The sequence below is a fragment of the Taeniopygia guttata genome, chromosome 6, assembly GCF_048771995.1.
Source record: "Taeniopygia guttata chromosome 6, bTaeGut7.mat, whole genome shotgun sequence".
In the NCBI taxonomy this organism is placed as follows: Eukaryota; Metazoa; Chordata; class Aves; order Passeriformes; family Estrildidae; genus Taeniopygia; species Taeniopygia guttata.
In genome coordinates this window covers 11,844,965-11,869,930 of record NC_133031.1, presented here as the reverse complement: position 1 = coordinate 11,869,930, position 24,966 = coordinate 11,844,965, and the positions used below count along the sequence as shown (strand labels likewise).

Sequence of the window (24,966 nt, the reverse complement as noted above, 5' to 3'; positions counted from 1 at the left end):
GTTATAGAAAGTCGTTTGGTACTTGCTGGTGCACAGCATATGCTGCTGTTTCCTGTGCAGCTTTTTAAATAGATGTTTGCCTTTATATTTCTCACCTAAAGTCAAAAGAGTAATTGAGGAAAAAAATATAATCAGAAATCAAATCAAACCAAACATGTCTTTCAATATTGAAAAGCAAAAGTATAAAGCCTCTTTGAAAAGAGTGTATTTTCGATTTCCTGTGCCAAAATAGAATTTAAGCAAATGTGTATGCCATTGCCCCAGAAATGCTGTTCAGCAGGAGGATTATGACTATCACTTGATTCTTTGGTTTTGGTTCACATTGCTTTTGCGTTAGACTCAGATATATCAAGTTTTAAGAACTTTTTACCTTCTTTTACTTGCATACATTGAATTATCTGTACAAATATCACTTTTGCTGCCAGTACTGTGATACTGGGAGCTCAGTTCCTAGTAAAGTATGCAATTAAGTTGCCTTCCAGTGTGCTCTGTCATAGAAGACAAAAAAATAATCTCCAGTGCCTTGCAACTCCCAAGCATCAGTAATCCAGTCTGTCCTAAAAAACACAGCCAAATGTTTGAAGTACTCTGTGTATGAGTAATAATGGCTTTTTACAGGTTGCTAGTAGAAATCAAAGTCTATGAGATAAGAAAATTAACAAAAAAAAAGGCAAGGATGGACTGAAATTGAATCTGAATTTATAATGTAAGTGAAGGTTTCTCCACCTGGGCTTACTGTCCTACTGCTGCTTGTTTTCTTTGTTTTTCGTCAGGCTGGTATTATATTTATTATTATGTTACCCTGAGGTTTCTGTTTGGTTGGGTTTTTTTTCTTCTTTTTTCCAAAACCTTCTACAAGAAACTGGTATACATATTGCTTTATTTATATAGGTTAAGCCTGCTTGGAGCTCTTGAATTTCCTCTTGAAAAGCATAATTTACTTATAGCCATTTAAAAAATTATAATTGTTAAAATAGTTTCAAATTTGAATCTGTTTGTGGATGATGTCCATATGGCATTAGGAAGGCTAATTAATTAGTTATTCCAATTACCTGAAGGTGGTTCAGTAAATTTCTTGCTAATGCATTTTCTAAATGCTACCATGTTTATACGTTTCACTGAGTTGTTATGAAATGACTTGCTCCCCTGACATACCCTTTTGAGAAGTGGTAGCTCACTGATCTTCTCAAGAGGGAAAGGTTAAATTGATGACTGATCAGTCAGTCTTTCACCCTTCATTAGCACTGAATTAATTTATTAAAGAAATTAAAGATCATCTTGAGTGGTTTAATGTGTAAATTTCATTTTAAACATGCATAGGGCCTCATCTATTAACAGAATAATGATTAATGGTGAAGTTTAAGAAATATGTACCCTTCACAAATGGCTGATCACGCTAAATTGCAAGACCTTCCCTCTAACCCTGCTCTGTGGTAAAAGCTGAAAACATGCACAGCTTGGTAAACTTGGTTTTAACAAGGAGGAACTCTATTTATAGTAAACAGTTGCTGTGTTAGTAATGTGTAAATGGGCTTTGGTAATTATAATGAAACCATAGCATTTCAGTGTTTCAGAAGGTGGCAGTGATAAACCTAGAAATCACTATGGTTTTACTTGCAAAGACTGGAGAATAAAGAGTTCTCAGCTGTTTCCATAATAAATGTGGAAAGAGCTCTTTCCACACAGAATAGTTTTTAAAACTCTACTCATGTATTTGAATAAATATATGCAGTCTTGGACTGTGGCCTTATAAATGGGATGAGATCAAACAGTAGGGCAAGAGGTCTTGAAGGTATTTCTTAGTTTCCTTAAATGATACTGGTGACTCATCAGGTCATCCTTCTTTTGAATCAGTTTTGAACCAATGTTTCATAAAGTACTAGTGGGAAGTTAGTGTGGGAAGTGCTCTTTCAGATGAGACCATATGTGCCCATGAAAGTTTCCCCCGTTCTCTCTTCAGGAGTAAGATTTGGAGGTTTGGATTTTTGTTTTGCCTTGGTTCACTTCACTCCACCTACTGCATCTAAAAATGAATCCCATAATTTTAATTATGGTAGCCATTTCTTTTTTTTCTTTTTTTTAATGAATAAAAAATCTTGATTAGTGGGTTTTTTTCATGTGATGTCCATTGAATTGTATTCTTAATAGGTTTGCAGTGCTGTAAAATGAAACTGGAATCCATAATTCAGTCTACAAAATGTTATATTTGTTTAAGATTTGTAAATGTTGATGTCTTTTTTTATTATTATTCTTAAATAAATGCAGACATTACAATTGCCTTTCTTATGTTGGGCTATGTAAAGGTATTTTTGTTAGGGTTTTTTCAGTAGGGTTTTTTTGCTTTTATTGGATGGGGATTTTTTGATAGAAAGATGTTTTTACATGTATAATTTATAATTTAGTGTCTGAAAGACAACACAAATACATGCTGATTATTCAATATATTTTCTTTATTGGCTCAAATATGCATATGTCATTCCCCTATGCCATCTGAATACACAACCACTGTGTGTAATGGGGCACTTACCTGGTAAAAATTCAGGAGCTCTGCCTAGCAATTTCTTCTGTTTAACATCACCTGGCAGCTGCAAGCTGGTTATATCTCCAGATAACCTCCCTGGTACTTCACTACCACCATCCAGTGTCTCACAGCTGAAATACTTCTTGTGGTCAGTTTATTGACAGCACAAAGAATGCATGCAATTTCATTAAGAATGTTCCTGCTAAAAGTATTCTCAGATACTTAATTTGGAAGTGACCAAATATGTCAGCCTTCTTACTGAAATAATTCATATTATTGCTGGGATTAAATAAATGGTGCTAAAAAGATGAGGCCTTTGGTATGATTTCTGCAGTCTAAATATACACACTCTAAAAGCAAGCAGGGAGATTTTGGAAGAAGTCTTGGAAAGGGTGATGAAACATTCAGAAAACCTGAAAATTTTTAGGTATATTTTAGGGTTAGATGTTGGTTTTGTGGTGCTCCATCTGCTGTCATATTAGAGAAGCTGAAATGAGACAGAGAAGAAAAAAAATCTTTTTTTATTGCTATTTTCAATTAGTGCTCCCAAATACATTTGTATATTATTTTCTATGACCATTTGTGTACAAAAAAACCAAACCAGTAGAGATAATTTCCTGTGTAATGGGGAAGAATCTTATCAAGATCATCTTCACTTCAGATTCAATGCACAGACCTGTTAACTCAATCCAGCAGGGGGAATGGGACTTGGAGGAAATTGGGAATGTTGTGACTGGGAGTGAAGGGGATGTGGGATATTTGGCATACAGCAGAGAAAGAAATGAACTTCTCACAGCAAATCAGGTTATACATGACCTGAAGTAGCCACTGACCCAAAGTTTGTGGGTCCCAGTCTGGTTTGCAGGCTCAGTTCTCCAGCTGGGAGCAGCCACTGGCCGGGTTCTCCATCTGGGTGTGGTAGCACAAGCACAAAGTCATACACAAAGCAAGGTGGTCAGTACTCACATACTGCGATTATCCAAAATTTGAAGGACGTTTTTCCTCAGTTAATACGTCTGTGTGTCAGCATGGCAGATGTCTTTCAGCAGCAGAGAAAGCTAAGCTGACCGATATCCCTGTGAACTGGCTTTGTGCTGAAGTTCAGTGCAACACCACAACGTCTGTGGATGGATTTTAGTTGAATTCAGAGCGCGGTTTCAGCAGCGGTGCTGGAGGGTGCAGAGGCCTCTCTGTGGCTGCACAGGGACTGAGCCACAGGCCCGTTAATCACAGCACCGTGCATCTCGAGATGCATTTGGAATCCTATGGAATCCCCATGGACTCATGGACAAAAAGGAGGTTTTGCTGATAACCAGCAACTTCTTGAGAGAAATTTGGAAAATTTGGATCACTGTCTGAAATCTTACCTAGATATTTTCTTTCATGCTTTATTTAACCTATAAAAATGAAAGTAATTATGTGATCATGTGGTTCTTTTAGGAATATCTTCATCACTGTGATTTAAATTGATTTCACTATCAGATCAGGGAAACATTTCTGTAGTTCCCTAGCTACTCTTAGTAGCCCTGTGGTGCTGAAACGGACTTGTGAAGTTCCTCACAAATGTAATGCATTGTTCAGTAAGGAATAGAGGAAGTAAATAGAAGCAGTGGGTCCGGGCATGTTACATCTTTGTATTGTATACCATTCTTTGCCTAATATGCATTTTTTATGTGGCCTTAATTGCAATGAAATGTTTATAACAAATATTTAATCAGGATTCAATGACTAAATAGGCAAATTTAATTTTGCTCTCATTATTTTTTCCTAGGTAATCAATGCAGATGTGATTTAATGACAAAGTCTAATTGAGTACTTTCATTTTGTGAAAAGAAAATTAAAAGGAGAAAATACACTTTTTAAATTAGAAGTAATGATGGCATTACAGGACAATTCCTGGGGATTAATGACTAGCTGAGAAAGCTGAAGGCTCAAGTTTTAGCTGTGGGCTGTTAACCTCAGGTGGCCATTAATTCTTCAAGTAATGCTCCATGCCCTGATCATTATTACAACTGAGTAGGGCTGGAGTAGCAAGTTTCAGCAATTAAACCATTAGCAATATATTTAAGTGCATATTTTTCTCTCCCACTTGGACATTCTGACACAAAACACAGAATGAATCAAACTATTGATGGTATCCAGTCAAACCCTTGGTGTTTTTCTTAATTTGCCTGATCTGTCATTGAGGACATATCACACTGTGTGCCTGCACTTGTGGAGCCACACACTGCTGTCCCGGGAGCTGTGCTGAACACACATTAAATATTCAGCTGCATTTGCCTGCCCCCAGGGAGCCTCAAAGCTTACATGGATTCTTTTTCTCTCTTTCTTCTCAGCAAAGATGCAGATGCCATTGCCTTGACTGGCATAAAAATCATAGTGTAGGTAGCACGCTCTTGTTTTCACCATTCTACGTGCCCATTTCCCCATCTTTCTGCAATAAAGTTGAAGGTAAACCTTATTTTCCTCATTTCTTTGAGACTGTTGTATGGCCCCACTAGTAAAAGGATAAGCAAAGCAGAATCCCCTACAAGCCAGAATTTGCTGCTGAAAACGGTGTAAGAGCTTGTACAAACATATCATGGACTTGGTGGGGAGTTTTTTCATGACGAGAATTCTGATATCTTCAGCCAGAGCTTTTCCCAGTTCTATAACGAGTCAAAAGTTCTCATGCTATTGCTTTCAATAGGAGATCTACATAATTACCTGAGAACACCATGTTAGGCTGAATTTGCCTCTATCTAAGCATTGCATTTATACATATTATGTACTACTTGGTGCACATACAGAGGGCCTACAAATACCCCCAGGTCTTGGCAAAGCATGCAGGTTTTTCTTAAGGCACTCACTAAGTGGTTCAGGAACAACTGTTGAAATGCTTCAGAATTCCACTGCTAAAATATGTCAGTCTGTGAGTCAAGGGCAGATTAACAGACAAAAGCAGCTAATCCAAAAATCAGCAGTTTATGCCTGAGTGGAACAAACAGGCTAATGAAGCATACAGAGCTGGATAGGTCACAAAGAGATGTTAATAACACATCTGCAAAGAGGTGAGTGAGCCAGTCACAGCAAGCCACCTTCCAGAGTGACTTCAGGTGAGAGAAAGATAACTACCAGCACTCCCTAATTAGCAAAGTCATTATCACAGGGTCATTGTGAGCACGGGTAGCCTAAACAGCAAAGGTAGCAAGCCCAAGCATTTTGGTGTCATCTGCTGGTTTGAAGTGCAGCCTCGATGAGAATGAATGGCCTGCAGAATAGGCATGTCAGCGTTGAAGTGTTTTGTTTCTTGTTTCATATAACTTTGAGGTTTAACTTATTAGTTCCATTTACATTAATGCAAATATAAGTAAAATTATAAATTATTCTCAAGTTAATGTAAAACAATAAAACACTCTAGCGCAGCTTTGGTTATTTAAGTTGATTATAGCAGTTAAATATTGACAGGATAATGCACTCGCCAATTATTCCACCAAATAATACATCTTTTAGATATACATCTTTTACAAGTTCTCTACTTGCCAAGATAAATTTGTCTATTTTGAAATTGTCTCTACTGAAACATCCATTTGCGGTTGTGTTCTCCCATAGCTGCTGCATGAAGGGATAAATCATGTGCTTGCACTTTATGCCAGTCCATCAGCATGTTGGTAAACCACTTCATATGCAACATAAACATTAATGGCAGCAAAGTTAGAGTTATGGCTGCTGCTATCCCCTCTGCCTTCCTCACCCAGCTCTGCTCTCTGTCACTTACAGTAGTTGGGAATTAGAATTTTTAGTTTTAAGTTTCTCCCTGAAACAGTGTTTCATGGAGTTCTCCTCCTGATATAGTCCAGCACAGCCATTAGTGGGAAAATAACAGCAGCACTTTAATGATTCCTGTGGAGATCCCAGCTTACCGGGCTTGGGGAGAAGGGCAAGAATTCCCTGTGTCTGAACCTGTGACAAGTGTGGTTAAAAATGAAAAATAAGCCTAAACCTACTTCTGATCCATCTATTTCACAGCTATTTTCACAGATTTTTCCTCTTATACCCTCATTTGATTCTGTTAATATGGGCAGCACAGTATGAGCAGCAGGTCTGAGAATAAATCACATGATATCCAATACCTCATTGCTGCATTGGAGTTCAAGTAAAGTACTGCTCTTACCTATCTGTTGTTTAAAATACACGAAAAATTTCCAAAAACTAGTTTACTCAAAGCATATAAAAGCAAGCTATAGACCTACAGATGAGGGAAGTAACTTAAATATGGGATGGTGATTAACACAGTGGTCACTCATGCCTAACACACTGATAAATCACTTGTATTTTCTATGCATTAGTTTTGTTTCTAGAATAATTGGTCTTAACTATCTTAAATTAATTAACTAAATTGAGCAGAGATCACTTTCTAATATGTGATGGAAATTCTCTACTTTTCATTTCTTTTCTCACTCTCTTACAGACTAAAGATCAGATATGAAAAGGAGAAGGCAAAGGAATCCAAGTGCTCCAAGCTCCTAACAGTGTTTCCAGATGCAGCTGGGGGAGATGTATTCACCTCCATTTGTTTTGACTCAACAAAAAAGTGAGTAGCATAGCCAATGAATATACTTGTGTCCTAGAATCATCTGTTAACACTTGTGAATGCCAGCCTGTGAGATTAGAATCTGACTTTAAGCTATTGTTCATTGTTGAGACTGAAGAGATGTGTTTTCCTGCTCAGATAATGGACCCAAGCAGGAATGATTACCCAGTCTTGTGGGAGATGTTATCTAAGCTCAGTTTACATCCTTGTGGAGATAGGTGGAGTGTAAGGTTTATCTCTTACAGGGCTTCAAGGAACAACATAGGAGGTTGGCTTTCTCTGTTTCACCTGCTGGGAATGAAAGAACTGACATTATGTTTGGTTTTTCTAAATGCAGAAAGTAGTTCCCAACAGTAGCTTTTCCTTCTCAGAGGCAGCTCTGCCTTCTCTGTTCCCTTCCATAACCTGTACTAGGATATTTCTGTGCCCTATACAAAATGATTCCTTTAGGTTTGAGAGTTAAAACTGAATTCTGTATCATGATATAAAGCTACAGTTAATGTTTTTGCTCATTCCTTTGCGTTTCATCTTTGTGGAGCTTATAAATGAACAGAAATCTTCACTAGAAAATCAAAGTGACCTATAGAATATTTTTAAATGATTAATTTTTAGCACTTAAAAGATGATGATATAAAGCAGATTACTTTGTGGAATTTGTTAGATTTGTGAAGTTCTGGAGTGTAACCATTCAGGTTAACTAATGTCCTTCCAGTAAGAGACTATCTCAAATCACAGGGAAAGATAGAGAACACATTCCTCCTTCTCCTCTTCCTTTATCTGTCACCTTTATCTTCATTAAAATATAGATTAAAATTCTTATCCTCATTCTTTATCTCCATTAGACTGCTGTCACTTGAAAAAATTATTTTCCCCCTAGCTGGTTTCTAGGGGTTGCTATTGTGCTTTTCTGGTGTGGAGGAGTATACAAAAGTCTCAGCTTTCAGATTTTCATCCAGATAGTTATTTGAAAAATACTGCGATACTTTATTCAGAGAAACAGGATTCTTTTTGCTTATTTTATGTCTACAGTATAGCAGTATTTTTATTAGGACCACTGCTCTCTTATCAAGAAATTACAGTTATATAAAATATTATGTCATTTACTTAGCTTTTTTAAAAATTTGTGATTTCTTAGCACACAAGCCTTTTTTCCTGACACTACATGTGGAATGTGCTTTATATTGTGTTTCAACCAGCAGTTCAAACATGCCTCTTGACTGCTAAAACATGAATGGCAGTCTCACTAGCCCATCTGTTTAAAGTATTTTTGAAGTGCTATAGCACAAGCCATAATATTTAGGAAATTTTATATTCGTTTGGATAGTAACAACATTTTTAACTCTTATTTTGTTTCTGGTATTATTGCCATAAAAAAAAATACTTCAGAAAGAAAAACATATGGAATCCTAATTCTGCAGACAACGGCGGAGCTTTACGTTGAGTAAGCAAACATTTGTAGTTTTCTTCTTTTTATGTTTTCCTGAAGAAAACAACACATGCCCCAAAAAGTTTGGGAGCAATTTTCACACCTTGGAAAGCACAAAGCCTCAGTCTGCCTGGCTGTGTAGTCAGAGCTGAGTAAACCCAGGCAAACCAGTGTAGCTCCAGCAGCATACACAGAACAGAACCATGTGGGAGAACCTGAAGCTGGACTTGCTGGTAGCAGTCATTCCCTACAAATTCATCTCTTGGCTGTGCCAGATAAGATTGTCAAAAATCCAACTAACCACCATAATGAATATTTTACTGAGCCAAATATTCACAAGTTAAAACCAGGTTATTCTAGCTCTCACACCATGAATCTAAGCATCATGCAACCAACCAAACACGTCCTTAAATAAATCAAGATGAATATGGTTAAAAGTACAGTAATCAGTAGGTTATTTAGCTCTCAGTAATTTTCCTTTTTCTATCATCATATTCTCTCTAATATGCCTTCAGATTCTTCTTAACAAAGTCTATGTTTAATTTCTAAGCATGTTTTCTTCAGCTTGCATCTCACACTCTACTTTGTGCATACATGAATGCAGCAATTAATGTGAGCTGTTTGTACATTTATCAGATTATATCTACCCTGTTAGTCTCCCTAATGGCTAAGCAGTGGTTCCTTCTCTGCCTGCTGTGCTGACCTCTCTTGTCAGTGGGAAATATTCTCCTGTTCTCAATAACATAATTTATAGCCTTCAAGTTGATGTGATGGTGCTATTCACTGGAGTCAAGTTATTTATGTTCAGATGTCATTTTGGCAAACAACATCCCTGGAGGTATTTAAAAGACTTGTAGGTGTGTCACTTAGGGGCACGGTTTAGTGGTAGACTTGGAAGCTTTGGATGCAATGATCTCAGAAGTCTTTTCCAACTTACAAGATTTTGTGGTTCTGAGGGGCAATCTTAGGTCTAACAAGATGGGAACAGAATCTCTGTTGTCCAACAGCAGGATGAGTGTGCAAGTATAACCAAAATTGTCAGTTTTGAGCATTCATAACTAGGGAATTAATGCCTAATTCATTCAAGCTTCAGGCAAGTTTTGCACCTAGAAGATAAATAGAAGAAAAGATAGGAACATAATTCCAAAACCAAAAGTATTTTCAGAGTTTTTAAATTCAGCATGCAAAAACAAAACTTATTCTACTTTAAATCAATATAAAGTTATCTGAAGATGTCTGGGAAGTATAAAATTTATATATAAAGATGCCTTCCAATTTGGCTTAAGTCCAATCAAATGAACACTCCACAAAAAGCATTATTACAAAGAGTTATATCGTCACTTTCTGTCATTACTGTGCATCATTTTCCTTTGTAGCTTGCTAGTTCTTAGCATGATGGAATGATTTCCCCTGCAGTTTAAACAGATTGAATAAATTTTAGATACATTTCAGCTGCTTGTATGCCAAATTAGAAGTATGATTGTGAAGCAAATGCAGTAAGTTCTGTGATTCTCTTTTGTCTTAGGAACTATGAGGTAAAATACACTCAGTGGACAAATAGCAGTTTTTCTGTGCAGTGAATAGATAAGAATTTTTGCAATTGCAATACTGATTTTTTTTTTCTAGTTTACTGTTATCATTTAGCTGTGTGCTGTGTTTCACTTGCCTGTACAATTCTCTGTGCATTAGTCCCATAGACCAGATGATTGGTACATGTAATACTAAGTTATTACAATATATGAAATTTGTTAAACTTGCATAAAGTCTGGGAATTTGTTTGTTCTTTTGTTTTTTGGTTTGTTTCCCTTAAGCTAATATTCAAATTTCCTTATAAATTCAAATCTCTACTCTTATATAATGGATACCAGACTTATCACACTACTCTAGAGTTTTTTAATACATGTCATGTTTTTTAATATGTGTCATCCATGTATTAAAAAAGTGTCAGCTGATTCTGATTCTTCCTCTTCATCTCACATTAACTCCTTTTAAGTTGAATTATAAACAGAATATGGACTTTCATATATCCTCTGTGTGTATCTTATTACTGTCTTGGAGTCCTGTTGTGCCTGCAGGCAGTAATGCATGTAAATATAATTCAGGGCTGCTTTGCACAGGAGTTGCAATGAGAAGCCCTATATACTATATTACAAAGGTATGAGATTCTTTGTGTATGGGGCATCTTTTTCCAGAGAGGAAAAAACTGCTCCAGAGCAAATCACCAGTAGCATCATCACACAACAGTGACAGTGACAAACACCCTCCACTCCAGTGGCCTCTATTTAGGTCAGACCCATTCCAGCCCTCATTTTACTCCTCCTGTGCTCCTTTAAGGAATGTTAAAAGCCAGATTTAGCTGATTAATGTCAACATAACTGGCTAAAGTTTCTCATAGTTCAAATCCTGTCAGTGCTATAGATGTCATGCGTCATCTTTTAGGCATGAATAGTGGTGAATTAAAAGGTAAAAGCTGTGCCTGCTCTCCAACACCAAGTGCTTAGCCAGCAGAAACAATTCCGTACTGAAATGAGAAGCTGTTTTTATTTTAAAAAAGTCATGCAACGTTCTTGCGATTTGGAATTCACAATGTTATTTTTTCACTTTCAGTAAAAATAATATGGTAATCATTTTCCTCCAATGTAAGAAGAGGATGAGAGCCTTTAATCTCCAAAGTATTTTTTCCCCCTAAGTGAGGGCCACCATTTTTCAGCATGTTATAGTGTCAAGTTAAAACAGTGCTTCACAGTACTTATCAGTCAGTAACTTTCAATACAGAATGATCTTTTAAAGTATGTCAAGTTTGACTTGGTCACTTTGGCAAAGTATCACTGTTAGTAAATGTTAAAAAAATTGGTAGTTAACTTGAACAATTTCAGATTTAAGTTGCCAGTCTGATCTAGGGAAGCCCAGCATGAAATATGTTCCATGTTTAGTATCTTAAACATGAGTCACTGCAGATGGTGCTGGTCTTTCTTGGGGAGGCTAAAATATACTTTTGCTTTTTGCAGCAGTTAACTGCTCCTTGAAGGTCAGACTTAGCTAATCCTCCCATTCTGTTTAAACTATATTAAGGTATTGTCCTAGGGTGAATATACCAAGACAGGCAATAAAGCTACATGACAATTTTACAGAGAATTTTAAACATGATAAGTATGGTTGTCTTTCTGACCACAGTGATGTATAGAAAGCATGCTTCTTACCTCCATGCAAATTGGATTGAAAAAGAAAAAAATGTTATCAAATGAAAGATAATTCCATGTGGAAAATACAGCTACAACACCTACCAGCAATAAAAAACTGTCTTAGAAGTGTTTTAGGAATTTCAGAAATATTAGCTGCTGAAGGAGACTGTAAAAGGACATGGGACTGTAGATAGAACAATGATTCATCATTTAACATCTGAATCATTTCTTGCTGACTAAACAGAAATACATATCAGAGAAGTCAAATAATCCTTTCCCATTATTATATATGATTCATAAATTCCAGATATTATACAAATGTACCGTTAATTTAAAAGGAAGCAGTGTTTCTCAAAATAGCACTTATAGGTTTATAATAATATTTAAAATTACTTTGCAGTAATTATGCTTTTTTTTCCAATATGTTTACAGTATCCACACTCAGAACCACCTTTTTGGAAAACGTCAGGATTTGTTTATAATGTAACTAGCATATGAATACCTTGTCTATACTTCACTATAGAAGTCTATTTTCATTTCTGCTGCAGAATTAAAAAAAAAATACGATCTGCTATCAAAGGTGAATAAATGTGTAACACTGAAAGTTAGAAGAAACTGACTTTAAAATCTTTTTTTTTCCATCTGTACTTACCCTAAGTTTATTCAAAGTTTAAACTGAAAAATCCATGATGCATGTTTGCAGATGTCTGCAAAAAGATACGGTGCTGATGATAGAAAAGGAATCAAGTTCACCTGCAAGGTTTCCAGCTGCTTTGTCTGTTCATGGTAGCTGTGAATGCAAGGGGAGGCTTTGGCACCTTGGAGCTGCTGAGCTCCTCTCAGCTGACTCTGCTGTCAGCAGGAACAAACACTCCAGAACCTACTGAGGTCACATCCAACAGGAATTCTCCTCACTTCTGCTTGGAACCAAGTTAGTAGCAAAATGAAGAGGTTCTGGGATAGAAATATTTGTAAAGTCTGGTGAGATTTATATCCCTAAGTGTCATAAGAGATTTTTTTGGTTTTCTTTATAAATTTCAAGATCACTCAGATAACCACTTTTAGCATGTAGAAAGTAATTTATGTAGTTGTTCAGGAGACAGCTTTGACCCTGTGGTTTGTTCATATCGCGCAAAAGAGCAGAAGCAGTAATTGTCAAGGCAGTGGTATAAACCCTTTTGAAGAAAAGGTGACTGAAGTGTTTATAAGGATTTATGGTGAAGCATTATGTAATCTAGTCATAAGAAGCTTTTATGTTCTAGCTAGAGGAACATATTTGGAGCACATGCATCCTGACTTGGCCTTAGCCCCTGCCTTCCCTGGGTTTGAGCAAGGTACATACTGTAAAGAAAGACAGTAGTGGTAGGATTTGCATCATATTAAATGTGCTTTTCTGATAGAGAAACTTTGGCCTTTGTTTGGAATTATTTTGCTATCCATGTGTAATTATTTCAAAGCATACCACTGGAACTTTTGAGATTTGTTACTGTCACTAGATCTGAATAAAGAGTGTCTCTGATACAATATGTAACATCATGCTTTTGGGTATAAAATATCAGCAAAATTTCCAGCCTTGCACCCACTGCATGAGTACATTTTTGTTTATATACATGGACATGGAAACTTCTTTTCTTTTTTAGTTGGAAGGAATTAGGATGCTGCTGTGAAAGCACTAGAGCAGGAGTCAGGGCTTTCCTGCTTGCACCACAGATCTTCTGTGCAGTCCTGGACAAGTCATTTGATTCCCACCATTGCAATTTTCCATCTGAAATTGAAAATGTTGCTTTGCTGTTTCAAATACTAGCTTAACAAAATTTGTATTAATCTTGTTGGAGGTATTAAGATATAATGTTGATAGGTAATGATAAAGTAGTACATTAATTCTTATTGAAATTCTAGTTTTGTTCATAGATTACTTAACTCAATAATTACTTTAAGGAGTTTTTATTTTAAAAACAAGCAAACAAACAAAAACCACAAACAAAAACAACCCCAAAACCTCTTCATCTTAAACCTAAAAGTATTCATAATTTGGCCCCAGAAAACAAAGTCAGTAAAACAATTAGCCCTACATCTGTTAATTTCATGGTATTTCTAAAAGCAGATTAATTTCAGGAAATAGATCTTGATACTTCTAATTTAAAATTAAAGAATCAGTAAGAAGCAGCTGTTGTCATCTTAATACTGAACTGAAGATTCTCAAGTAGTGCTTGCACTGTAAATCAGAGAGACAATGCTTAGCCTGTTACCTGCATAATTAATACAGATAATATTTATGGTATTGCTTGCATCATTAATACTGTATTACTTGTATTACGGGCAGCTGAACTTCCAGCTCTCTCTGTGACTCAAGCTGGAGACAGCTATTTAAAGACGTCCAAGAATTAGTGGTGCCAATAAACTTGTTATCTTATATCCTGACTTAAAGGTTTATGATCTTTCCTAATTTCTGGTGGCTTTTAAGTATTCTTCTCTGGTATTACTCTATTTGTTGGTCTAGCAGAAGTTTGTAAGTGAGACTTGTAGGCACTGAAATGTTGCTTAGCGATTTGCTTAAGCCATGGTTTTTATATTGCTCTCCTGCTGTGCTTGAAATTCACCCATTTATGTTTAAGTGTGATAGTATGAAATAAGCAGATAACCACTGTTTGTTTTATCTGTCTCTGGGACAGATTTGTCAGCCTTTCATCAAGCAAGACTTGCATTGTCCTCATCAGGATTTCTGTGTGATGAAGGACTGCTGCATTTAGTGCTTTGAGTTTTTAAATATTGTATTCTTTGTCCCTGGGTATTGACAAATGCACTCCTCTAACACCATATTTATTCTCTATTGAAAGTAGACGCTTGCTTTGCCTCCCTCTTCTTGATTCTTGTTGATGTCAGACAAATTTACATGGATGATTGCTCCGTTAGCATGCTTATCTATCATCATAACTGTGAGATATCACTACCAGTGCAAACCAGGACAGAAAGGATCACCCAAATTCTGCTATTTATTAAAAGGACACATTAACCTTCAAATTTTGATTTATTATTTTCACATCCATGCTCTCCCACATATCTGTAATGTTTTTATATAAATTGTTCCCATGAAGCAGGTAACTTTACATTAGTTCTAATGCCTCATTTTTCTGAGTATCTGAATCTTGTTGCTGCTGTACCAAGCCTCCTGAATTTCTGCAATCAAATTTTGTATGTAACCGAAGCATAAAGGGCTTTATGCTCAGTTGTTCTGGTTTGAAAGCAAAACTAGTGAGAGAATTTAAGTTAGAAATACAATTTATTGGGAAAAGAGAAAAGAAACAGTACATGCAATAATACAAAAGGAAGACTACTGAAAAAGTCAGAATACAACCTGACACCCCTTTGGCCAGCGTATTGGTGGCAGTCTAAGTTGGAGTGGCTGCAGATGTGGTTTCTGTTTGAGCAGTGGTCCTGTAGAAAAGGTGTGCTCAGTCTAGTGGAAAACTCTAGCTGTGTCATCTTGGAAACTTGTGGGAAGGCAGCTTCTCTGTCTAAAAATTCCAGAATATATCTAGGTGGGAATGCTTAGCTCCTCCCCCCTGGGTGGAGCATCTCACAGGGGACTGATGTCATTCTGAGTCCTGAGGTGTGTCCTTGCTCACCTGTTAAGCAGAACTGACTCCTGGAGGGAGTTATCTACAAGTCATTGAAATTGCCCAGAAGGCAATTGCTACACAGATGGTAATAGAAAAAAAAAAAAAATCCTGCTTCTCAATCTTGGACATCAGTTATGTTACATGGTTGCAACATTTTTATGAATGAATCTCATGGGAGACATGGAAACATTTATGTGACGTATTTCTTCCCCTGTTTTCTTAATTTCTTGGGGGATTTTGATTTGCATTATTCCTCTTTGCACACACAAAGTATCACTCAAACTGCAGCGTCCTGTTGGAGGCGTCTGGTGTGATACAGGTTCTGTCCTGTGCAGTGTTGTCAGCTGGGCCACAGCTGACAATTCAATGTTGAATAAGTTTCTTCATGCTCTTGGTCTTAATTTCTTCTTCCCTCTCTTCATATGATAAGTAGGTATACAAGCAAAAACAAATACAGCAAAGTCAGCAGAATGCCCTTGGGAATTTTTTTTTTTTAATATATAAAAATCCCAGAAGTCTTACTGGTGAGAGTTTGAAAGGAATTTTAACTCCAACTCCCATTTGAGACTCAAAAATATTTAACAATTGTAATAATTCATAAATCACGTGCTCCTCCCATACTTCCTGAAGACAGTCAGCACACAACAAACTGAAGAAAATATGGTACCACTTCCCATATATTGATATTGTCATTAAAAGCTGATCCAGTCAGCGTCTCTTTGGCATCATCTTCAGAAGTATATTCTTGAAGATTAAAGCACTGTGTTGATTAGTAACTAGAGAAGATGGTCCAAAGCCAGGTTTTTGTGGCAGCATTGAGCTTTCTGGGTCTTTTCTTCCATGACAAAGTGAAAACAAAATTTTCTAAATGTTTCCATAAACCTGAATATAATTGATTGAAAAAGATTTTCAACTTAGGTCTCTTCTGTGTATCAACTGAAAAGAGAGTGAATTCCTGGACCTGTTAAATTTATATTGCTTAATGGTCCTCTTCTATCTGGCTTAAAAGCATCATTCACTTGAAAAATCTTTAATTAAACCACTTTGGGCAACTCTTAAGAACGGTCATTTTAGCATCTATTTTAAAAAGTAATTTTTATTAGCACTTATACAATATGTGAAAAGAAGGGTTGTCTTCTAAAATAAGAGCCCAGCTTAATGGTAGACAAGATTCCAAATAGAGACTTGTAAGACCAGAGATGTCCCTGATAAAGATATATACTCTAAGTCTTTAAAAATACACAGAGAAATGCTAGACGATTATGAATGGAATTTGCACAAGCCAGTGCACAACCCAAAAGTTTTGTCTTCTGCTCTTTTCCCCAAAGAATTAATGAGCACATATGACTTGGCTCAAAGCCCTGAACCCTCTTATAGAACAGAATATTCAGGGTAGAAAGTCTTTCTTTCCAAAAAAAGAACCATATATTTTAGGATGAAGTTTAGATATGTTACTGGTTGGAATATTTTCATTTGCTGTGATGCCAAACTCTTTCATTTGCTTCATGAGGTTTTCTGGTTCTCTCACATTCTAAAATAGTGTCCAAATTTCCATAATATACAGTAATCCAGGCAAGAGATCTCCAAGATTTCCAGTGAAGCAGTTGGCTATGGATAAACTGGCTCTACCTGCAACCCAGAGGTTTGCACAGATTACAGGGCCATACAATACTCTGGCCCTAATTGCCACCTTCTCCGTCGTTCAACATATGCAACTGTTGGACCACAGAGGGAGAAAATATGTAACTGCCATGAATTTATTGTGTTTTGAGTGGTATGACAAAAGAGAGATCAGATTTTGAAATCATCATCCTTCTAAACATATTTTCTATACTCTCATTTGATTAGAGTTTAACCTCTCTGATTATATGAAGTTTGTATAAATACGACAGTTATCATATGTACCACAGCAGAGAATATAGCTGCTAATACCTTTGCAGCAGACTGTAAAATTGGAAATTGCTGATCTGATTTTGAAAGCTATTCAAAGACTGTTACCTTTTCTAGAGTGCTTCATGTGGGAATCTTTGTTTCCCATTTAGCAAGGACATCCAAGAATTTTCTGGTGGCAGCTGGCTGAGTCTATTTCCCTCTTTTTCTCTTCACTCTGGGGTTAAGGAGCCTTCAGAGCTTTTATTAATCTCAGAACAGAGAGCATCAGTGAAGGGCTGTCAGGATGAGTGACAGACGAGAGCTCAACTTTAAATGCATAGTCAAATCAAATATATGTTATCCAGAAGGAGAAGCAGGAACAGAATCTCAGACATCTTATTTGGATTAAATCTCTCTCATTCACTTAAAGTATATTAACTTGAAATGATGAATATAATTTCCTGTAAGTAGAGTTGTAATTTCAGACTGATTAGGAGCAGAATGAGCACTTTTAGAATAAGACTGAACTTCAGCATATTGTATTTCATTTGCATTTAACAGGTACATAGAATCCCTCCTTCTGGCCAGAATCAGAGCTAGTGGTGCATCAGTTCTTAAGTGTTACTTGTTGATTTGGTGCTAGGTGAAAGCAGATGTTTTTTCTCCAAAATCACAGTCAGTTATAAAGATCCAAAATTGGATTGAAAAATCTCTACAAAAGTGCATTTGACTTTTCAAGAATGTGTCCTCTGTCTATTTTCACTTGGTTTTATGACTGCAGGAAACCCAAATTTTGCATGAGGTTCCATCATGGATTGAGAACCTTTAACAATGTGTGTTGGTCATTTAACACTATCACAGGTAATGAAAAATATGTTTTCATTGTGGTTTTGAAAGGTTTCAAGGGAATATGTGGTCAAATATACTATAATTAATTATATCAATCCTAAATCTATAGTTTAGAGAAAATATTACATTTACTGGCAAACTAGTAAAATTGACTGGAAATCTCAGTTAAGGTAAAGTAGCAGATAAAATATGATCAGCCTTTATTGTAAAGGGATTCAAATTGAAGATCAGCTAGAATAGATACTGAATAATTAGAGTGCAGAGTGTTGTTCTAGGAAAGGTTTTCATAATATGATTTTAATGTCTATACTTGGGTTAAAAGTTAAACTCAGTCTCTAACATTGATCAGCATACCATTTGTCAGCATCATTAGCATAGTTGAAAATACTAAAGATTGCTATTATGCTTTTCTTACAGAAAATGTGGCATAGCCCAGCTGGTGTTGTAATTTCTATTACTTCAGTTTCATTGAATATTCCTATTCTTATAAGATAATTTTTCTAAAAAGAAAAATTAAAATGTTTTCTTTTATTGAAGGTAGAGTCTTACAAAACCTACAGTTCAATATATAAACACGAGTGAAACTAATTCATAAATCCTGTTTTGGAGTAACACCTTTATCTTTCTGCTATTACTGTGCTGAAAAACAGTTATGGCATATCATGCCTTACTTTCCTCCTTAGAATATTTTTTTAGCTTAACATATAGAAAGTTCTTTGTAGTTATTTTAGGTTGGGTTTTGTAGGAGTATGCTTCCGTAGCCTAAAGTAAAATCTTTTAATTGCAGGGAGGGCAGAATGCGTAGTGCATTTACACATCGAATCTTAATTATTTCATCCATATGTATAGTCCCATCTGCTTAAGCACTGCTGCACTCAAAGAACAGGGTGGCCTTCTCCTTATTCCTCCACCTTGAAGAGGATTTCAACAAAGCAACATAATCTGTTCCAAACAAATAATTAGTTCTTTCTTGTGACAGAGCAGTCTTGTGACACTGCTGTGTCTGCAGTGGTGAGCTGTGATTTGAAGTGCTCTTCAGTATGGGTCACTTCAGTTCCACTCTTGGTAGTGACATGGATCCAGCAGGAGCTTTTCAGTCCCACTGGCTGCAGCCCCATGCCATGGGGAGCTCTATAATACCTGAAATTTCCTGCCCCAAACAACTTGGTAGACCAGAATCTAAAGCCACACTGGGAATATAAATGAGAGATTTTTTTTTTTTTTTTTTCAGGAGAATGTTGAATAATGAGCTTGTTTGGTGTCTGTTATACCCACATTATTCAAATTTGCTAATTTGGTTTCTTAGAACAAGGAGAGTAGGTCATTCACTTTTTAAGCTCTTTTGTTGAGATAATTATCCATGACTTTTGCATAGGAGTGTGTCAAGATGGAAGTGATATAAGATTGTATTTATGGGAATTTAGTGCATTTAGATCTCTTAGAATTTTCTGTGCTCATGTGCATGGAATTTCTGATAGGGATTTTGAATAAATTAATAAGTACTGTGAAAAATACCAGATGAATGTGTTTTGCCATGGAAACTTGAGAATTTGCTTGAGATGTAAATAATATAAAATGTTTTACCATTTTTATCTTGTGATGATGTTGGCAAGATGAGATATTTATGGTGTGCTAGTTAGAAGGTATGAAAGAAACAGAGCTTTTTACACTCTTAAAGGTTGAATGGGCTGCTAAACAAATTTGAAGCTGTTCATGCATTCAGGTACAGCTGCAGAACTTAAGCTGTGACTGTAGTTACTGTACAAAAAGTACTGAGCTACAGCAACACATTTGATTCTTTGGGGTGGGGAAGAAGTGTTGGGAATATGATGTTGTAAGAAATTACCTTTTAGAAGAAAATACTTTTCTAGCAGGAGTTCTGAGTTCACGAATCAGGTTAAACCCCGAGCACTTGACTTCAGCCAGCAGCAGTGAATTACATACTCCAGAATTTTCAACATTTGATACAAGAGTCTTTATGTAAACTCTCTGTTTTCCTACACAACAGTGTTAAGTCTACATCTTTTTATAATCCCCTGTTAATGAAAAGCAAGTTACCAATCTCACAAGTTCATTGTGGAAATAAATAACACATAAATTTGCTGTTCTACCATTAAAGAGGAGAGGGACCCTGAGAGGGGGTGGAGGACCAAAAGATAAATTTGTCCATATATAGTCTCAGAAGAAAATGCTGGTTTTGCAACCGGACAATAGAAACAGTCAGAGCAGTTGTGGTCACCCAGAATTTCTCATCCTTTTCATGTCTTTCGCATCTCAATTCAAATAATAAGGCACTGGCTTTGGAGATTCCAGCATGATTCCCTGCTTAGCTCACATAGCATCCTGCTCTTACAACTATTTATAGAGTTTAGCTATCTCCAAGTGTTGGATGCCTGTGATTCAGTTCAAATAAGTGTGTAATTTAAGCAAAATCTTCTCAAATTAATAGTTTTGCTTTTCTCCCTCTCTGCCAACCACCTGGGTATTTCTATTTCCAACCTTCAAAAGGAGCTTCCAGTATCTGGAAAAAGCTTCTGTCAGATTTGAAGCTGTACCACAGATCCAGTGTAATGGAAGTCTATCCCATCAGGTTTTTCTGTTCATTGGTCTCTAACCATGGCAAAAAATATGTCTATTTTGTTACTAGCTGCTGCCCTGTAAATCTTGTAGGTTGCAAGCAGTTCCTTTAAAAAGCTTAATTTCTTCTTCTTTCTGACCTGGCTGGGAGTAAAAAGGCACAAGAAGACAATTGCAGTAATGCGTGGAAGAGAAAACATAGCAAGAAATTACAATTGTTTGCACCAGCAAATTACAGGAATCAAAGCAGCAGGAATCAATGTACACATTGTTATCTTTTTGCCACACAAGAGAGCAGGGATGTTCTTTCTTGTCTTAAAAGAAGCTTTCAATAGTTAGTCTGATAAAAGTAAAATAGCACCCTGTAAGACAAAAATTACCAACAGCTATGCAGAGAAAGCAAAAATGGCATTTTCATTTAATAGAAAAGGAGTTAATGTTATTGTGTAAAACCTTCCTGTTCCCTGAATAGTCAAACCAAACATTGTACACTAATAAATGACATAATTTAATTGTATACACTTTTCTATTAAAATTTTAGTTATCTGTGTAGGAAAATATACCCAGATGGTTGAGCATAACTGCATTTTATTGTTTCTCTTTGCACAGTTATGGCTCCCTGAGCCTTAGTGACAGTTCTGTACTGCTGCTTTACAGTAGTTCATGTCTGCACAACTTCAGTTCACCCACTGCTCTAATAACCTCATCGAAGTCCTTTGGAGATATTAGCATGAGACAATCCATTATGGAGAATTTAAAAGTGTGAAAATAGAATGTTACAATAGTGAGGACTAGTTGGGGGCTTTTAATTTAAAAGTAACTGGGTAACTTTGAATAAGCTTTATGATGCAGACATTATTTCTTTCAGCTCGAAACATATTGCCTTTCTCCTACATTATCCTCTAATCATATCTTGAAAACTTCAGAAACTGTACATTTTCCCATTTAAATCCCAATATCCAACAAGGAATCTTTCAACTTCCCAGATATCCATTTACAGAACATCATATTTCCTTGGAACATGTCCACCTGCCTTAACAAACAAAATTATATTCAAGTCTGATTCATAGGCTGTTTGCTATCGATTTTCAGTTTGGGAACTTGTGAAGCACAAAAAGGAGGATTCATTAACACACATCCTTTTCCTGTTCTCTGCAACACTGGCTTAATGCTGCAGTTTGGTGGTGTCAGCAGGGTTATACATCCCACAGTATGGTCTGCTAGTTGATACCAGTGAAAGAATCATTCATCAATTAAGTTTTCAAACTGTCACTTACAAATCTACAAAATGCACCTAGTTTCTCTGTATTCAGCAATAAGATAACCAGCCTCTGTAACACACTTTCTCAACTGTTTTCCATCTCCTCTGTTCATGTTCCTCAAGCAGGATAATGTTTATTTCTTTGTGAGTTTTTGAGCTCTAAATCAGTGGAGATCTGATTCTAGCAAAGGCCCCTAAATGTCTGTACTGTGGGAATCTACAGATGTGTGATTTTCTGTGAAAAGCGGGAGAACATTAATTCCCACTGCCAAAATAAAAACTCCTTTTAAAAGGTATTCTTAGGCTTGAAATCTTGCCTGTGTCCAGACTTGACACATTTTGCTCATGACCACACTGTTTCATAGGAATACCTGGCCCTTGGATGCTTCAGGAAATTATGGAAGCTCGGACAAAAAGTAATTTTCTGTAATCCCCATAACTGTATCCATAAAGTGTCCCATTTAGAGATTTTTTGTGATATTAAGGGAAAGGAAAAAAAATATTCATGGACAATTTTGTGGGTTCTGAGATGGTTGTAAATACAGGAGGATATAATGTGACAAACTTTCTTCCGTCTTTGGTATGAACTTCACTCACAATCTCAATAAGGAGGAAGTGCTGCTGTGTGGTTGCCCTAGAACTTCAGCTCTGTGGTGCTTGCATCACTTTTAATTTAAGTGGGTAATCAGCCTTTTATCATGAGTCAGTTCTCTTGTCAGAGGAATAAACTGGAAACTAAAAATTTTCATCCTTTTAATCTAAATGTAGATTTTCATCTTTCTAATCTGATGAAAAATTATGAACCTTAAGTATGGAAAATGGGACAAGAAACTATTTTCACACCCCCATATTCTCTATGTCTTAAATCTCAGACATATGTTTTGGGGTTTATTTTTAATTTACATGTTAATTGTTCTTAGCTTTGCTTCTTGCTCATCATGCATTCCTTGGATCTCGTAATGGTTTCTCTCGTTTTTCCGTTTCCATCCTGCTAGTTTTTATTTTAGTTATTCTGAGTTTTTGAGTTATTTTGAGTTTTGGGGCTGGTTAACTTCTAGTGTCCATCTCCATTATTAAGGAAAGCAGCTCAACAGTCACACTTTCAATTACAGTAGTACAATTATGATAGATAAATGGAATATCAAAGTGTAGTATGCTGAAAGTGTTTCAGTTGTAATTGATTCTGAAGTTAAAAAGAAATGCAGCTACTACCTTATCTCCATGAGTATATGTGTAAGCAAAACAGCATCCATAGGAATATTGACATGAAATGTGAGTTAGAACAGCAAGTGATTACTGGCATGCACAGCTTTCCAACTTGCAGTAATTCTCATCTCACATGGAAAGAAATTCAATATATATCAGTTAAATAATCTTGTTCTTTAGGTATTATCTGTAGGAAATCAGTACTTCCATTCTTTGGCAGGAGCACTGACAAGTGAGTTATAAAGGCATTTGAATAATTTCTGTCCATTTCTATGGGTTGCATAAATCAAGACTAGCACCCTGCAGGTATTCTGGAGTTTGTCCAGATTACATACTTACTATGTTGCAGATAGTTTGCATGTTTAATGAACATTTTCAGAAAGCTTATTGAAAACAAATGATACAATGAAATAAGACATCTGATGCTTGAATCAAAAACTAATATTGTAATACATTTTTATTGTGTTGCAATGTTTTACGTATAAATCTTATAATGTTCCAAGCATAGTATAATTTTCATTTTGTAGTTTTAGATGTACATATGCGTGATTTTCATTTTTAGGTTTAACAGATATTTAATATTTAATTTACTGTAACGATATCAGAAATGTAATATTGATTCAGCTGAAATGTGTTGACAAGTTGTTGATATGAAAAATAAATTTAACATTGTAATATTAAGTAGCTTAAATACAATGCATTCTTAATCATTATATTTATATATAATTCCAATGCAAATTTATATATATTTCCAATGCAAACCTGCAGGAGTGTGCCATTGCTCCTGGCCAGCACAAGCAGAGTGTGCTTTTTTATGTGCCATGTCATTCATAGGCAACATGGTCACTAGACAAGGTTAAAAGATAAAGGAATGTCCTTCTGGAATAATAGAGTTATAAAAATAGAGAACAACAACACATATGACAACATAGTTAATATTATCTGTAGGAATGCACAGGTAGATCCTTCTGCATTTCTTAGGGTAAGCCAAAATCTCTCTCTGTTTTTTCTCCAGTGTGGTTCATGCTCATGGATGGGATGTTAGTGGCTCTTCGTGTTCCTGTCTCTGTGCCGCTTCTCTCACTGTTATAAAAAGAGAGGATCACAGGCATATTGCCTCCATGGTCTCTGTGCATTCCAGTCTGGCCTCATGGCTCTAGCTTCTTGTGACTGACTCAGTACTTTTGGACTACACTGGGGTGCATCACTTCTTCTGTATCTTCCTTTTACATATTCAAATGGCTTTCCTGATTGCAAATTGCTAAAATGCTTGCTAACTTCTGGAAACTTGGACTGGTGAAAACTCTTGGTGAAATGCTATGCATGATATTATTAGTAGTAGTAGATGCAGGGGTGTGCCTCCTGCTGCATCATACAGTGACTTCAGAGGATCCCCTGAGCACTGGCATTTGGGGAATAGCTGCCTGCATGGGGTTTGCCCTCTGCTGAACCCTGAGACACAGGATCTCCTCTGGAAACAATGTCACAATTATAAATATTTTTAAGATCTGCAGTAGTTGGAATAACTTGCTAGTAAAAGCAGTACTTACAGCACCTGACAGTATTGTGTTTATTCTGCCCAAGAAGAGATTGAGATTAGAGATTGGTGATTGATTATGACATTGATAATGAATAAGAAGCTGACCTCAGCTGCAAACAGGGGCAGAGCAGATGGCAGAGGCATATGTTATGCCCTCTTATGTGAAGGAAACACAATAAATAGCTGTCTCTCCCCCTTCTAACATCTTTTACTTAGCAATAACCTTGACCATTTTCAATAATGGCTCAATCTGCCCAAGAAAAGAATTCACTCTGCTCTGTTGCCATCTTCTCTCCTACTGATGAATGCATTTACTACCCCATTCCATGGGCTTCAGAG

General features: G+C 36.3%; 1 protein-coding gene across 1 annotated transcript in view; it reads left to right on the top strand.

Moving 5' to 3' along the window:
• The first annotated feature begins 6,969 nt into the window (after window positions 1-6,969).
• NRG3 (neuregulin 3) overlaps window positions 6,970-24,966 on the top strand; it is a 392,904-nt gene continuing 374,907 nt past the window's right edge. The window contains exon 1 of the mRNA XM_072930981.1: window positions 6,970-7,094. Within this exon, the coding sequence (XP_072787082.1) occupies window positions 7,043-7,094 (52 nt within the window). The 5' untranslated portion in view covers window positions 6,970-7,042. The remainder of the gene's footprint in view (window positions 7,095-24,966) is intronic.